Genomic DNA, 17,858 nt, shown 5'->3' on the forward strand with positions numbered 1-17,858 from the left:
AAATAAATGAATTACAATATTCTAAATACACCCTATATTAAAGTGGTCTCTAAATAAAGAAATTCCTTGTCCAGAATGCTTAACTGGATTTCCACACTATGTATATAATTACATAAGCGTTTTTTACCTACCTACCCACACTCATTATATTAAAGTCACCCATTATGTAAAGACCTGTATGCGCACATTCAATATCCTAAGGGTGCTCAGTCCATTTAGTTAGGCTCTGTATTGTGAGAAGGGTAGAAGACAGTGTAGCGTGCGAAGTAACCTGTGACAAATCTCCCAGCTAATGCACAGGTACGGTGCCAGAACGAAGCTCAGTACATGTATAAAGCTCCAGAACCAAGCTCATTATATATATATATATATATATATATATATATATATATATATATATATATATATACATACACAGCACCAAAACATAGCTCAGTACATATATACAGAACCAGACCCAAGCTCAGTGTCACGGCGCGGGGTTGGGCCCATTGGGGTAGCAGCTGGCCAACAGGTACAAAACAATGTCTATAGTCCAGAACGGGTGCCTGAGGCAATGTAGACAGTAGCGGAGACACAACTTGACTTTCACTGTTGATGGCTAGTAGATGCTGCGGAAGACACAACTCGACTCTCACTGTAGATACGATAGCACGGGATACAGGCAGCAGGAACGGGTAACACTGGGAACGGGAAAACACTGGAAGACCATTTACAAGACAAACGTAGGTATACAACAACACACAGGCGAGGATCAAGTGAGCAGAGCCCTTTTTATAGTCCAGCAGCCATTTGGGCTAATTATTGAGAGATGACAGGTGGACGCGTACTGGCCCGGAGTGAGTGCCGGCGTCTCCCTGGAGGAAGATATCGCCGAGAACACAGATGTCCATGGCCGGGGCCGTCAGAAGTCTGAATGACGGCCCTCGGCCATAGACGTTACACTCAGTACATAAATACAACACCAGAACCAAGATCAGTACATATATTCAGCACCAAAACAAAGCTCAGTACATAAATACAGCACCAGAACAAAGCTTAGTACATATATAGAGTGCCAGACCCAAGCATAGTACATATATACAGTGTCATAACCAAGCTCAGTAAATAAAATACAGCCGCAGAACCAAGCTCAGTACATATTTACAGTTCCAAAACCAAGCTCTGTAAATATATACAGTACCAGAACAAAGCTCAATACATATATACAGCACGAGAACCAAGCTCAGTGCATATATATACAGCACCAGAACCAAGCTCAGTGTAACGTCTATGTCCACGGACCGTCGTTCTGACTTACCCTCTGACGGCCGCGGCCATGGACGTGTGAGTTCTCGGTGGCATCTCACTCCTGAGAGGCGCCGGCACTCACTTCCTGGTTCAGAGACTGCCCCCGCAGGGCACGTGCGCCCGCACGTGCGCGGCCTTAAAGGGCCAGTACGCATCCAGTTGCAGTGAATCTGCAATTAGCCCAGAATGCTGCTGGACTATAAAAAGTGCTATGCCCTCTTGATCATTGCCTGAGCATTGTTGTGTTACCTAAAGTTTGTCTTGCAAATGGTCTCCTAGTGTTTTCCAGTTCCCAGTGTTACTTGTTCCTGCTGCCTGTACCCTGTATCCTATGCTATCTTGCCTCTGTGCTGTCTAGAGTTGAAGTCGAGTTGTGTCTTCCACTGCATCTACTGTGTCACACCCGCCGGGTGTCTGTCTGCTGCCGGAGCCTCATCTTTAGCCTGAATCACCGCTGTCTACATTGCCACAGGTACCCTTTCTGGACTATAGACATTGTATTGTAGCTGGTTGGCCAGCTGCCTTCCCGCTACGCGGTACGGCCCAGTGGGTCCACACCCCGCATCGTGACACTCAGTATGCAAATACAAAAGCAGAACGAAGTTTAGTACATATATAAAACACCAGAACCAAGCTCTCTACATAAATACAGCACCAGAACTAAGATCAGTACATATAAACAACACCAGAAACAAGCTTAGTACATAAGTACAGCTTAAGTACATGTATACAGTACCAGAACCAAGCACAACACATACCGCACCGAAACAAAGCTCAGTACACATATACAACTACAGAACCAAGCTCAGTACATATATACAAAACCAGAACCAAGCTCAGTACATAAATACAGCACAAGAACCAAGTTCAATACATATATACAACACCAGAACCAATCTATGTACATAAAAACATCACCAGAACATCGGTCAATACATACATACATACATACATTCAACACCAGTACCAATCTCAATACATACATAAAACTCCAGAAACAAGCCCAGTACATATATGCCGCACCAGAACTACGCTCAGTACATAAATACAGAACCAGAACAAATCTCAATGTTATGCAAATGCAAGTGGAGCGATACCTCAAGGCTACTGGAGTATGGTGGGAGAGAGCGTGCAAGTAAACCCACAACCTCTAACCCGTATCCACTCTGGTCAACAGAATCTAAGGCTATTCTAAAGGTATTCGCCAGAGCTGACCACAAGGTGAGATGGACTTTGCTGCTTAGAACCCAGGTCGTCTCTGCAGAGTTTAACTTTGGAAAAGAGCGTAGGCAAACCTGAGCTTGAAACCAGACAGCCAGAAGGTTAACTGAAAGTTCGGAAACAGAGTAGAGGTAATCAGACAAGCCATGGTCAAAACCAGTTGGGAGCGGATAATCAGAATTGGTAGGCAAAGGGTTAACGAGAGACAAGCCAAGGGCAGTATACACGAGGTACAGAAATCAGAAATGCAGGAGCAGTCAGGAGCTTGATCAGGAACCAGGAAACAGCAAGATTCACAAGCAAAGACAGGAGGGAAGAGACAGGTATAAGTACAAGCCCACAGCAGATTGGCAGAAGGACAGAGAAGAGAGATAGGCTCAAAGAAAAAGAAGAACCGCCCAGATGCTAGACAGGTTCTCATAGCAACCTTAAAGGAACAGGTGTTTTCCTAACACTTAATACATAAATATGACACTAAAACGAAGCTCAGTACCTATATACAACACCAGAACCAAGCTCAGTACATATATACAACTCCAGAACTAAGCTCAATGCATACTAGTATATACTGCACCAAAACCAAGCCCAATACATATATACATGTACTGAGCTTTGTTTTTACAATGTATATATGTACTGAGCTTGGTTTTGGTGCTGTATTTATATGCAGAGCTTAGTTCTGGAGTTATATATACGTACCGAGCTTCTCTTTCATGCTGTATATATGTATTGAGCTTGGTTGTATATAACTCCAGAATCAAGCTCAGTACATATATACAGCACAAACACAGCTCAGTACAGAGATCATTTGCAAATTCAGTATAACTCCTGCCATATAAGTTTGTACGGCATAAAACTGCAGCTCCCAGTATAGCCTGAACAATGGTAAGGATATGCTGGGTGTTGCTGTTTCACAAAAAAATTATACAGTATCTACAATACTGATTATCAAAAAAGTGGTAGGACATCAGCACAAGTCTCCAGGTACTTAATTACATATTGTATTTATTGTAAACGGCCCGAATTACGTCGGAGAACACATCGTGTGAACATACCCTAATGGTATTTCAGTATCTCAGACTCACCTTTGCTTGATTGTGTGTCTTCCTGTATGGAGGCAGACGTTCCACAGAGGACTTGTAACACAGTACTATCTTGTTGTGATGAATGAATGCTTGTCACTTCATAGATGATCTTTCTTCTGTGGACTTGGCAACTTTATTAATGGAAATAATTTTGAATCAGAAAAGTAAACTACATATTGAAAACTGTTAAACAATACTTTAAATATCTGAAAATTGCAGGCCTAGGTCCTGCAATTTCAAGCTAAATGGCAAAGGTTTTGGTATTGCATAGTTAAACATATGGTACTATAATTGCAGAAGTTTTTTATTATGTGGCTGTCTATCCTGCTATATTACATGTTTTGCTTAATTTATGGCATGAGCTGAGTCATATATATGCTTCTACAGAAATAGCAAAATTATACCTGGCACTGCTACATTTGAACCAGCAACTCTGGAATGCGGCTTATTCATCATTATCAATGATGGCCTTCAAATTCACAATAGTAAAAATGCTAGTTAGTGCTTTCTCACCTTTTTGGGATGCACCCAGAGATAATGTAATGTCATTAATTTTATTATGTAACCCATTGGATGTAAACCTAATACCTTATTGGGACCTAAGATGTGGCCCTTGACTCCATATAAATGCTGTAAATTCCATTCCATGACCTGTATCCTCCATTTGCACATGTGTGGTCACATTCCATCATAGTCTATGAGACATATGGAAGGATATTCTTCCTTATATCCTATATTATCATATTGCCACTAAGGCAAGAAATAACCCTATTCCTATACATTAAGAAGCCTAAGGCCCTGTCCACACAGAGTTTTTTGCAGGCAGAAAATTCTGCCTCAAAATTTTGACTGGAATTTTGAGGCAGAGTTTGATCTGTCTGCACACTGTTTGCCGCGTTTTTCGCTGCGTTCTTCGCCTGCAGCCATTGAGCGCCGCGGGCAAAAACGCAGCAAAAAACGCTTTCTCTGCCTCCCATTGATGTCCCGAAGATGGGGCATATCGCTTCTTTGAAATCAATGGAAGGCTTTTTCGGACGTTTTTTGGCGCGTTTTCTGACGCGGATTCCGCGTCAAAAAACGTGTCAACAAACTCTGTGTGAACAGGGCCTTAAAGTGAGTTAAAAACCCAACAGCGTTCTAATTAATTATTACGCTTATTAGTGTATAACAATAAAAGATAAATGTTGGGTATTAAATTATATGCTATAGTACTTTTCAGAACAGTGGTGCTAGAATAGGGTAATTTTTTGACCTAGTGGCAATTTGATAAAATGTTGTAATAAATCTCTGATCACAAGCATTTAACCACCAAGATGCCGAGGTCAGATGTGACCACCGGCATCTGAGGAGTTATCACTTTCAATTTCACAATGGTGCCGGTCACCGGCTCCTGCGCGGCGAGATTGCGGAAGGCGGTATATTCTTATAGCATCAGGGAGCCCTGCCATAGGAAGATTGCTAGAATGTCAGACATTCCCCCAAATGGTATAAATAAAAACTAGATCTTTCCCCATAGAAAAAGAAAGCCTTACACAGCTATGTTAGTCAATGGGGCCGTTCAGACATTCCGTGATTTTCACGCAGCATATGTCCGCTGCGTAAAACTCACGACATGTCCTATACTTGGCCGTTTTTTCACTCATCACGCACTCATTGAAGTCAATGGGTGCGTGAAAATCGTGCGTGATTCGCGCAACAGTAGATCAAGACATGAAGGAAAAAATAAAACCACTTCCTTCATTTATTTTTCTAAACATCAAAACCACGTGTCATAAGGATGGCATATGCGAGAAAATCAGGCAGCCACGCAGCAAACACTTATGACACACGGAACTGCAACGCGCAAAAAGCGCAGCGTTTTTTGCACACGTTTGTGTGAATAAGGCCTTATACACAGAAATATAAAAAAGTTACGGGTTTTACAATATGGCAATGCAAACATTTTTTTGTTTTTTTCAAATGTTCCACATTTTTTTAAGATATTAAAACATAACAAAAACTCTAGCAATTTGGTATCACCGTGATCGTACTGACCCGCAGTATAAAGGTAACGTGTTATTTTTACCGTACAGTGAACACCGTAAAAACGAAACCCATAAGAAAATGGCAGAACTGCTGTTTTATCCAATTCTACCCCATTCTGAATTTTTTTCCAGCTTCCCAGTACATCACATATAATATTAAATAGTGCCATTAGAAAGTACAATTTGGCCCGTAAAATTTAAGCCCTCATATGGCTGTGACAACGAAAAAATAAGAGTTATGACGTTTTGAAGATGGGGAGGGAAAAACAAAAGCATAAAAACGAAAATTAGTCTGGTCCTGAAAGAGTTATTGAGGTTGTCCACGACCGGCAACTGGTGACCTATCCCCAGGATAGGTCATCAGTATATGATCAGTGCGGGTCCGACACCCGCACCCCGCACCAATCCGCCACTCCGGCTGCGTCCGGGCGCCAGATGTTTTGAACGGTAAGCCGTGGTTGTTGTCGGAAGCAGATGGCTCCAACAACTGCATAGCGGCCGTTCTGCAGAATGGTCGCTATGCAGTGGTCGGAGCCATTTGAAACTTTAGAAACTTCTTTGCTGTTTGCTATATTCTTAGCTAAAATTTTATCTTGTTAATCTATGATGATACTCACAGCACTGCATCCAATAAAGTGACTGAGCTGTCTGCTACACGCACTAATCCTCATCCCCAAGAAAGAGGTAAGGGCACATCATGAGTGTGGACATCAACATGACCGTTCATGTGTGTGTGCCTGTAGGTTATGAGTATGCATGCTTGTGTGTAAATAATGTGTGTGAATGCTTAGTAAGTGGGAATTTGTGCGTGCCTGTGGGTAGAGAATGAGTGTTAGGGGGGATTCACACAAGCGTGTGCGTTTTGCGCACGCAAAAAACGCTGCATTTTGCGTACGCAAAAGGCACTTAACAGCTCCATGTGTCAGCCCCGTATGATGCGCAGCCGCCATCATTATGACACTCCGTTTGGATGTTTGTAAACAGAAAAGCACGTGGTGCTTTTCTGTTTTCATTCATACTTTTACTGCTGTTGCGCGAATAACGCGTGTCCCACGGAAGTGCTTCCGTGTGGTGCGCGTGATTTTCGCGCACCCATTGACTTCAATGGGTGCGTGATGCGCGAAATACGCACAAAGAACGGACATGTCTTGAGTTTTTCGCAGCGGACTCACGCTGCGTAAAAATCTCCCAACTGTCTGAACAGCCCCATAGACTAATATAGGTCCGTGCGACGCTCGTGAAAATCGCACAAAAAACGGCTGAAGAATCGGAAGCATAACGCCTCCATACATCTGCCCATTGGTTTCAATGGGAAAAAAGTCGTTCTGTTCCGACGGGCCATTTTTTTGCGTGGCCGTATTACAAAACGGCCACGTAAAAAAACGGTCGGGAAAGAGAAGTGCAGGTCACTTCTTGGGACGTTTTTGGAGCCGTTTTTCATAGACTCTATTGAAAACAGCTCCAAAAATGGCCGTGAAAAACGCTGAGAAAAACGCTGTGAAAATCGCAAGTGGCTTAAAAAACGTCTGAAAATCAGGAGCTGTTTTCCCTTGAAAACAGGTCCGTATTTTCAGACATTTTTGAGTTTGCGTGTGAACATACCATAAGGGCTTATTCACACGAACGTATAATACATCCGTGTGCGTGCATGATTTTAATGCGCGTCGCATGGATCAATGTTACTGAATGGGACCGTTAAGACTGTCAGTGAATTTCACACAGCGTATGTCCGCTGCGTGAAACTCACGACATGTCCTATATTTGGCCGTGTTTCGCGCAGCATGCACCCGTTGAAGTCAATGGGTGCGTGCAAATCGCGTTCGGCACACGGAAGCACTTCCGGGTGCCGCGCGTGATTCGCGCAACAGCAGTAAAAACAATGAATGAAAACAGAAAAGCACCACGTGCTATTCTGTTTGTAAACATAAAACCAGAGTGTCATCATGATGCAGGCTGCGCGAAAATCATGCAGCCGCGCACCATATGCTGATGACACACGGATCTTTTGCGCGCGCAAAACACACACGCTCGTGTGAATCCGGCCTAACTGTGTGTAGAGTTTGCATGCATGTATTTAGTGAGTGTGAATGCCTGTATTTTGAAAACACGCGTACAAGTATATATATGTATGTAGTGAACATGAATACGTATGTTTGCTTTAATGTGGTGAGTATGGTATGCGTGTGTATTCAGCTCTTATTACTAGTAAATAATGTTTACTGGTAAATAGAATACATTACCTAGAAAATATACATAAAATTGTATTGCTTACTTTAATAACTGATCTGGAGATGCCTGAATATTTTGCTCAACAGCGTGGAATTGTTCATTTTCCGGACCAGAGCTCGTTTTTTCGGACAGATGCTCACAGCACATAACATTTTCTTTTGCATCTTCTGCTGCACCAATCTCTACCCCTTTTTGAAAGTGAAAGAAAGATTTTATCACGTAACACAACCTTTTCATACTTTGGCTTTGATCACACCTAGCATTCTGGTGCGCGCCAGCGCTGCACTACTGCTGTTAAAAATAAAATAAAATGTACACAAATATACATGCTTGCGGTTCTTTAGCAGTATATGTGAAATAAATAGTTCTAGAAAATATTCCTAGAACTACTTATAGGTAAATCAAAAATCAAAGGTTTAAAATGCAGTTCTCAATACAGCAAAGTGCATTGGGGGAAAAAAAAATCATAAATCCCATCCACTTACATGTAACTTCTACATTACATTTTTCCCACTGCTCCAAACACTTTGTAAAAAAACTATTTAAAAAACAATTGCTAGGTGTGAACTTAGCCTTATTTGAAAGCATGCGAATAAAGCAAGTTACAAGGATGGCAGATACTAGCATGTGTGTACATAATGTAGCATTTACAAAAATCTTAATAAAGTCAATGTTATATTATTTAACCCCTTAAATGCTTTATACACCTTAGAAAACAATCTTTTTTTATTATTATTGTAATTTGTATTTTTATTTTTTAAATAAAAATGGCTATCATTGTGATTGGTGCAACTTTGTAATGACATTTTATTTAACTTTTTTTTACCGTATTTTTCGGACTATAAGACACACCCGACTATAAGACGCAGCCAGGTTTTAGACAACAGAAAATAGGAAAAATTGTCATATTTTACTTCTTTTAGGCTGGGTTCACACGTGGCGGAATTTCACTTAAATTCCGCTGCGGACACTCCGCAGCGTTAATCCGCAGCGGAGCCGTTTGTCCATTGACTTACACTTTAATTTAGCAGTGTTCGTTTAGACGAGGCGTAAAATTCCGCTGCGGAGCATAGGCTGCGGAGCGGAATTTGGTGTCCGCAGCATGCTCTGTCTGTTGCGGAGCAGTGGCGGACTCATGGCGGAATTTCTCCATTGACTTCAATGGAGATTCTAATTTCCGCAATGAAGTCCGCAGCTGTCATGCACATGTTATGTGTGCTGTGGATCCGTCTTGCTTTTTTAACTTGACATTTCTTCATTCTGGCTGGACCTATGTATTTCTAGGTCTACAGCCAGACTGAGGAAGTCAATGGGGCTCCCGTAATGACGGGAGCGTTGCTAGGAGACGTCTGTAAATAGTCACTGTCCAGGGTGCTGAAAGAGTTAAGCGATCGGCAGTAACTGTTTCTGCACCCGGGACAGTGACTACCGATCCCAATATACATGTATCTGTAAAAAAAAATGAAGTTCATACTTACCGAGAACTCCCTGCTTCTGTCTCCAGTCCGGCCTCCCAGGATGACGTTTCAGTCTAAGTGACGGCTACAGCCAATCACAGGCTAATAACAGGCTGCAGCGGTCACATGGACTGCCGCGTCATCCAGGGAGATCGGGCTGGATGCCGAAGGAGGGACGCGTCACCAAGACAACGGCCGGTAAGTATGAATTTCTTTGACTTTCACAAGGGAAAGTGCTGTCCCTTCTCTCTATCCTGCACTGAATAGGGAGAAGGGAAGTACTTTTACCGCAGTCCGCAGCAGCTAGTCCGCATCAATTTACTGACATTTTGTGCAGATCCGCAGCAGAATCTGCAACGCAGATTCTGTGCGGCATTGATGCGGACAGTTGCGGAGGAAATCCGCCACGTGTGGTCATGCCCTTACAAAGAAAAAACTATTGGTTAACAAAAATAGTTTGTTCAGTTTCACCACATTCTGAGAGCCATAACTTGTATTTTTCCATCGTTTCAGTGGTGTGAGGGCTTATTTTTGCGGGACGAGCTGCAGTTTTTATCAGCACCATTTTTTGGTACATACGATTTATTTATCACTTTTTATTTAATTATTTTTAGCGCTATTGTGACCAAAAGACAACGATTCTGGGGTTTTTATTTTATTTACACTGTTCACTGTGTCAAATAATGCTATATTGTAATAGTTTCGGACTTTTACGGATGCAGCAATACCAATTCTTTTATTTTTACATTGTGCTTGGGGAAAAATGGGAAAAGGTTTTTTGTTGAAATTTTCAATAAATTTTACACTCCTGAAAATGTATCTAACTTTTTATTTTATTTTACACACTTTATTAGTTTTCCTAGGGGACTTGAACCAGCGATCATTAGATCGCTGGTACAATAAGCTGCAATACATGGATGAGAAATGGAAACAGCGTAACTCGCTGAGCTATGCTGTTTCCGTAAACTCCCATAGCAGGGAATGGCAGTTACAGAAGCAGCGTAGCATGCTACGCTGTTACCGTAACAACTGTTCAGTTCTATGGGAATTACGGATACTGCGTACCTCAGCGAGTTACGCTGTTTCCGTAACTCCACCATGTAACAAGGAAGTGGCCGGAAGACAGCGGAGCCGGGTAAGATAGAAGGGGATTTAGGGGGCCCCGCTGTAGAGATAGATGCGGATCCCAGAGGAGGGACCCGCATCTATCTGACATTTATGACATATCCTGTGGATATGAATCAAAGTAAAGGATTTTGAAGCAGCACAAATCCTGAGTCTGGTGCGGTGCACGCTGTCAAGCCAGGCAAACCCACTCCGGCATGATGTAAAATTCCAAAAAAGATAGTAGAACAACAGCACACGTCTCCAGATAATCAAAGTGGTTTTATTGTCAGAACATCCACGACAAACAGGCAACGTTTCGACCCATAGTGAGTGTGGGGTCTTTGTCAAGCCTAACATTCTATCTAAAAACATAATCTTAAATAGGTGAATACCAATAATCACATGGTACATTTCAACCAGTGAGAATCGTGATCCCGGTCTCCCAGGTGAATCATACATGTGGCCCCGACGTATGCTAACATCTTCATGTCCACCTTTGAGGAGGAGCATGTCTACACCTCGACACATATGGGTCACATCCGCTGCTGGTGGAGATTTATTGATGACATTTTTGTCATCTGGGAGGGAGACAGATTGTGTTTAGATCAATTCCTGTTGGAGTTAAATAGCCACATTCCAGCCCTGCAATTCACCATGGTTTGTTCTGACCATGAGTTGCAGTTCTTGGACACATTGGTACAATTGAAGGATGGAGTGTTCTCCACGGATTTATATGTGAAATCCACAGACAGAAACAATCTCCTCCTATATAGCAGTAACCATCCCAGACACATGATAGAGTCTTTACCATGGAGTCAACTGTTACGAGTCGATAGAATTGTATCAGACACAACACAGAAACAAATTAGGTTGACACAGATGTGTAATAAATTCAAAAAGAGAGGTTACCCTAGAAATCTTGTGCAGAAACATAGGGATAGACTAGACACTGATATTTTGGAATCTAAAACCAAGATTAAACAGGTTGAACGCATACCGTTTATTTCAACCTTTGGCAACTTGAGTGGTCACATAGGCAATATTCTGCGAAAAAATTGGTCGATAGTATCGAAGGGACATAATGAGATTGACACATTGAGTGTACCACCTATCATGTCAAATCGGAGGACCAAAAATATTAGAGATACATTGGTTAAATCGGATGTGGGTAGTAGAAAGAAGAACACACAATTATTGCTTTGCCCCCCTAAAAATGGAAATTTTCCATGTTTAAATTGTTGCAATTGCAACAACATCTTGAAGGGGAATAAATTCCAGCACCCCTACACTGGGAAGGCTTTTAATATCAGACATAGGTTTACATGTAATTCAGATTTCGTTGTGTATATGATTACATGTCCCTGCTCATTAATCTACATAGGAGAAACGACTATGCCCATTAAATTGAGAATTAATAAACATAAGAGCACAATCAGGAGGAAAATGATTGAATTACCAACACCGAGGCATTTTATTGAGAAAAACCATCAGTTGAATCAATTAAAATTCAGGATAATAGATTGCGTCCCAACACTCAGAAGGGGAGGGAATAGACAGAAACTACTGAAAAGGAAGGAATTGCGCTGGATCTTTGAACTTGACACCTTACACTCCAGAAGTTTGAATCTAGAATATAAGATAACACCTGGACTCTGAGACTTCATTGCTGTTTTTAACATTTTTTATTAATATTGTGCACATTATGGGTGACTGTCGAGATATTCTCATCTTCTCCCTTTTTTTATATTTTAGATATTAATAAAAAAAAATTGTATATCTTTTACAGTTGGGGACTATTCTCCATGGAGGTTCATTCACCACACACCAGCGGACATACGACCAGGATGAAGACCATAATTTTTCCTCACTTTTCTTGTTTATTGCGAGTGTTTTTGCATTTATTATGGAGACCATAGAGGTCTCAATGGGGATATTATAAGTGACGATCGATAATTAATCAGAAGTCTTGTGTTCATTATGCGGTATAACTGTCCGATGTATTCCATCGGACACACATTACGAGCATTCCCTGCAATAATTTTTTGACCACTTTCTGTGATCTAATTCATATAGGCGATCTAACACAGTAGATGACTTGAAGATCTTACCATTTTTTGGTCCGTACAATCAGCAAGGGACAGGTTAAATTCACCTTCTCCCTTTCTCATTTTATTGGGTACCTGGACACATGTGACTTATCGTCACGCAGTGATGGCGTCCTTGACAACATATTAGATTATATCCTATAGCGTCTTTCCATATGATTGCAATTACATTGTGTGGATTGATATATCTGAACCACATAATGTGAGATTCAGGATATTATGTCCTCCATAGGCACTTGATTGAAAGATATGTTTTGGTAAAAAAAAAATTGCTTTCATTGTGCCGTTACGATACACTGATTGCAGAGCATGTGCAGTAGCGTCCTTGGATCGGAGCTGGAACCTGGAGTGTGGTGGACTTCCCTTCTTCGTTTTTTACTTGAAGATTAATGATTGATGTCATAACCCCTTAAGGACACAGCCTGTTTTGGCCTTCAGGACACAGCCAATTTTTTTCAAATCTGACATGTTTCACTTTATGTGGTAATAACTTCGGAATGCTTTTACCTATCCAAGCGATTCTGAGATTGTTTTCTCGTGACACATTGGACTTTATGTTACTGGCAAAATTTGCTCGATACATTAAGTATTTAATTGTGAAAAACACCAAAATATAGCGAAAAATTGCAAAAATTAGCATTTTTCTAAATTTATATGTATCTGCTTGTAAGACAGATAGTAATACCACACAAAATTGTTGCTAATTAACATCACCCATATGTCTACTTTAGATTGGCATTGTTTTTTTGAACATCCTTTTATTTTTCTATGACATCACAAGGCTTAGAACTTTAGCAGCAATTTCTCATATTTTCAAGAAAATGTCAAAAGGCTATTTTTACAGGGACCAGTTCAGTTGTGAAGTGGATTTTAGGGCCTTATATATTGGAAACCCTCGATAAGTCACCCCATTTTAAAAACGTCACCCCTCAACGTATTCAAAACAGCATTTAGAACGTTTCTTAACCCTTTAGATGTTTCACAGGAATTAAGGCAAAGTAGATGTGAAGCTTTGACATTTCTTTTTTTTTTTTGCAGAAATAAAATTTTATCTATTTTTTTTGTAACACAGAAAGTTTTACCAGAGAAACGCAACTCAATATCTATTGCCCAGGTTCTGCAGTTTTTAGAAATACCCCACACGTGGCCCTAGTACACTTATTGACTGAAGCACAGGACTCAGAAACAAAGGAGCACCTAGTGGATTTTGGGTCCTCCTTTTTATTAGAAAATATTTTAGGCACCATGTCGGGTCCGAAAGGCTCTTGCATCGCCAAAACAGTGGAAATCCCCCAAAAGTGACCCCATTTTGGAAAGTATACCCCTTGACGAAATTATCTAGGGGTATAGTGAGCATTTTGACCCCGCAGGTTTTTTGCAGAAATTATTGGAAGTAGGCTGTGAAAATGAAAATCTACATTCTTTCAAAGAAAATGTAGGTTTAGCTAATTTTTTCTAATTTCCACAAGGACTAAAAAGAGAAAATGCACCACTACATTTGTAAAGCAATTTCTCCCGAGTAAAACTATTCCCCACATGTGGTCATAAACGGCTGTTTGGACACACAGCAGGGCTTAGAACTGAAAGAGCGCCATTTGGCTTTTGGAGCTCAAATTTAGCAGGAATGGTTTGCGGAGACCACGTCGCATTTGCAAAGCCCCTAAGGGACCAAAACAGTGAAAACACCAAAAAAGTGACTCCATTTAGGAAACTACACCCCTTGAAGAATCCATCTAGGGGTGTAGTGAGCATTTTGAACCCACAGGGGTTTCATAGATTTTATTAGAATTGGACAGTGAAGATAAAAAAAATCCTTTTTTTCCAATAAGACGTAGATTTAGCGCAAAAAAATTCATTTTCTCAACAAATAAAGGAATAAAAGAACCCCAACATTTGTAAAGCAACTTCTCTGGAGTACGGCAATACCCCATTTGTGGTCATAAACTGCTGTTTGGGCACACGGCAAGGATCAGAACAGTAGGAGCGCCATTTGGCTTTTGGAGCACAGATTTTGCTGGATTGGTTTCTTGACACCATGTCACTTTTGCAAAGCTCCTAAGGTACCAGTACAGTGGAAACTACCCAAAAGTGACTCGATTCACGAAACTACACCCCTTGAGGAATTCATCTAGGGGTGTAGTGAGCATTTTGACCCCACAGGTGTTTCATAGATTTTATTAAAATTGGGCAGTGAAAATAAAAAAAAAACCTTTTTCTTCAATAAGACGTAGTTTTAGCTAAAAATGTTTAATTTTCTCAACAAATAAATGAAAAAAAGCACCCCAACACTTGTAAAGCAACTTCTCCTGTGTACGGCAATACCACATATGTGGTCATAAACTGCTGTTTGGGCACAGAGTATGGCTCAGAAGGGAAGGAGCGACATTTGGCTTTTGGAGTACAGATTTTGCTGGATTGGTTTCTGGTCGCTATGTTGCATTTGCAAAGTCCCTAGGTGGGAGCAAAACAGTGGATCCCCCCCAGAAGTGACCCCATTTTGGAAACTACACCCCTCAAGGTATTCACCTAGGGGTGTAGTGAGCATATTAACCCCACAGGTGATTGGCAGAAATTGGTGTGCACTCGATGTTGCAGAGTGAAAATGGGATTTTTTCCATAGATATGCCAATATGTGGCGCCCAGCTTGTGCCACTGGAGACACACACCCCAAAAATTATTAAAAGGTTTCTCCCAGGTATGGCGATGCCATATATGTGGGAGTAAACTGCTGTTTGGGCACACTGTAGGGTTCAGAAGGGAGGTAGCGCCATTTGGCTTTTGGAGCGTGGATTTTGCTTGTAGTAGTTTTGTTTGGAGTCTTACTGGTGTTTCAGTTTATAATGTGGGGGTACATGTAAGCCGGGTGGAGTATATAAGGGGCATAGTCAGGTGGTATAATGGGGTAAAAAAAAAACAATAAAATAATCCATAGATGTGTGTTACGCTGTGACACAATCCTTTCTGCACAGGCCGGTGTCGCACTAATAAATGGTCCTTACTTATTCCCCTTTTGGTCCACACTCGGGATCTTTGCAGTTTGAGGAATTTTGCTGGGAAAGTGTTGTCCTGGAATAATACGGGCGCCCTCGCTTCCAGCAGATATGTTTGGGCCCTCCCTTTCCTGGTTCCCTAATTTTAGGGGCCTTGATAATTCGCCACTTGAAACAGAAGAAATGTTTCCCTCGGGCCGGCACAACTGCATATTTTTATTTCCTGGCTTATTGGAGCCTTAACTAATTTAATTTTTTCATAGACGTAGTGGTATGAAGGCTGTTTTTTTGGGGTACATGCGACTTTTTGATCACTTGTTATCCTTTTTTTTTTGGGAGGCCAGGTGACCAAAAAACTGCAATTCTGGCATATTATATTAATTATTTTTATACAGCGTTCACCATGCGTTATAAATTACATGTTACCTTTATTCTGCAGGTCAGTCCGATTCCGGTGATACCTCATTTATAGCACTTTTGTATGTTTTACAACTTTTTGCACAATAAAATAACTTTTGTAAAGAGAATGGATTTTTTCTGTCGCCAAGTTGTGAGAGCCATAACGGTTTTCAATTTTTTGTCGACGGAGCTGTATGAGGGCTTGTTTATAGCGAGACGAGTTATAGTTTTTATAGGTACCATTTTTGGGTACATGCGACTTTTTGATCACTTTTTATTTCAATTTTTGGAAGACAAAGTGACCAAATTAGCAATTATGACACTATTTTTTATTTATTTTTTATGCCGTTCACTGTGCGGAATAAATAACATAATATGTTTATTGTTCAGGTCGTTAAGGTCGCAGCGATACCAAATATGTATGGCTTTATTATTTTCTTCAATAATAAATGACTTGATAAGGGAAAAAGGGCGATTGTGTTTTAATTTATTACTTGAAACTTTTATTGTATGTTTTACAACTTTTATTTTTACTTTTTTTACACTTTTTTTTTTACACTTTTATTTAGTCCCACTGGGGAACTTGAAGGTTCAACTGTTTGTTTGATGTTCTAATACATTGCACTACCTATGTAGTGCAATGTATTAGAACTGTTAGTTGTTCACTGACAGCAAGCCGATCAGGCTCCGCCTCTGGGCGGGGCCTAATCAGCTTACGTAATGGCAGACAGGAGTCCATTGTTAGGGCTCCTGTTGCCAAAGTAACAGTCGCCAGCCTTGCCATCGCATGGCAAGGCTGCCGATTTGTTACAAACTTCTAGGATGCAGCGATCGCAATGGATCGCTGCATCGAAGGGGTTAAATCCAGGAATCGGAGCTAGCTCCGGTTCCTGGCGATAGATCGGGGTGTCCGCTGTAACATACAGCGGACACTCACTGCTGATGACGCCGGCTCAGCTTCTGAGCCGGAAGCTGAGCCGCCGCCATTTTGCTGATGGTACCGGAAGCCTCCTGGGCCCCGCCGACGACGGGGCATAGGAGGATTCCGTTACAGGCAGACCAGGAGGTAAGTATTTGCCCTCCGATCGCCTTTGCAGCCACCGGCAACCCAGCGATCACGTTGCTGGGGCGCCGGTGGCTATAAACTCCTCACATGCTGCGATCTCTAGTGAACGCAGCATGTGAGGGGTTAATCGGTCGGATCGGAGACTAGCTCCGGTCCTGGCCGATACCTAAGGTTTGACAGCTGTAACATACAGCTGTCACCCGGCGGTGATGTCGCTGGCTCAGCTCCTGAGCCAGCTTCATCTCCTTCACGTACAGTTACGTGGAATTGCGGGAAAACACCATCTACCATGACATAACTGTACGTGAAATTGCGGGAAGGGGATAAGTACTAACTATGGATTGAAGATGTATTGTATGTCGGATTTATACACTTTTGTATCATTATGTAACAAGTTGCTGGTTGTTATTAAGACTAATGTATGATTCACCTGGGAGACCGGGATCACGATTCTCACTGGTTGAAATGTACCATGTGATTATTTGTATTCACCTATTTAAGATGATGTTTTTAGATAGAATGTTAGGCTTGACAAAGACCCCACACTCACTATGGGTCGAAACGTTGCCTGTTTGTCGTGGATGTTCTGACAATAAAACCACTTTGATTATCTGGAGACGTGTGCTGTTGTTCTACTCTCTTTTTTGGAATATCCTGTGGCTATGTCATAAATGTCTTTCATGGGAAAACCACTATAAATGGTGCAGTTACTATTAACCGCGGCATTTAACTAGTTAAAAAGCCATGAACAGCACCATCACTGTTCCTGGCCGTTAGAGCAGCGTGTCAGAAGCTGAGTTTTTGGGTATAGGGAAAGAGGAAAAGGGGGTAAGAACAATCAATCTTATGTCACCTTCAATTATTGTATTGATACCGACAGAGTAT

General features: G+C 41.4%; 1 protein-coding gene across 5 annotated transcripts in view; it reads right to left on the bottom strand.

Moving 5' to 3' along the window:
* Nucleotides 1-17,858, bottom strand: part of PCNX2 (pecanex 2) — a 934,799-nt gene that overhangs the window by 772,768 nt on the left and 144,173 nt on the right. For all 5 annotated transcript variants that reach the window (XM_075862603.1, XM_075862600.1, XM_075862601.1 and 2 more), the window contains exons 5-6: nt 7,893-8,037; nt 3,597-3,727 (exon numbers count right to left, since the gene is read on the bottom strand). In XM_075862603.1, coding sequence (XP_075718718.1) covers nt 3,597-3,727; nt 7,893-8,037 — 276 coding nt within the window. The remainder of the gene's footprint in view (nt 1-3,596; nt 3,728-7,892; nt 8,038-17,858) is intronic.

The sequence above is a fragment of the Rhinoderma darwinii genome, chromosome 4, assembly GCF_050947455.1.
Source record: "Rhinoderma darwinii isolate aRhiDar2 chromosome 4, aRhiDar2.hap1, whole genome shotgun sequence".
Taxonomy (NCBI): Eukaryota; Metazoa; Chordata; class Amphibia; order Anura; family Rhinodermatidae; genus Rhinoderma; species Rhinoderma darwinii.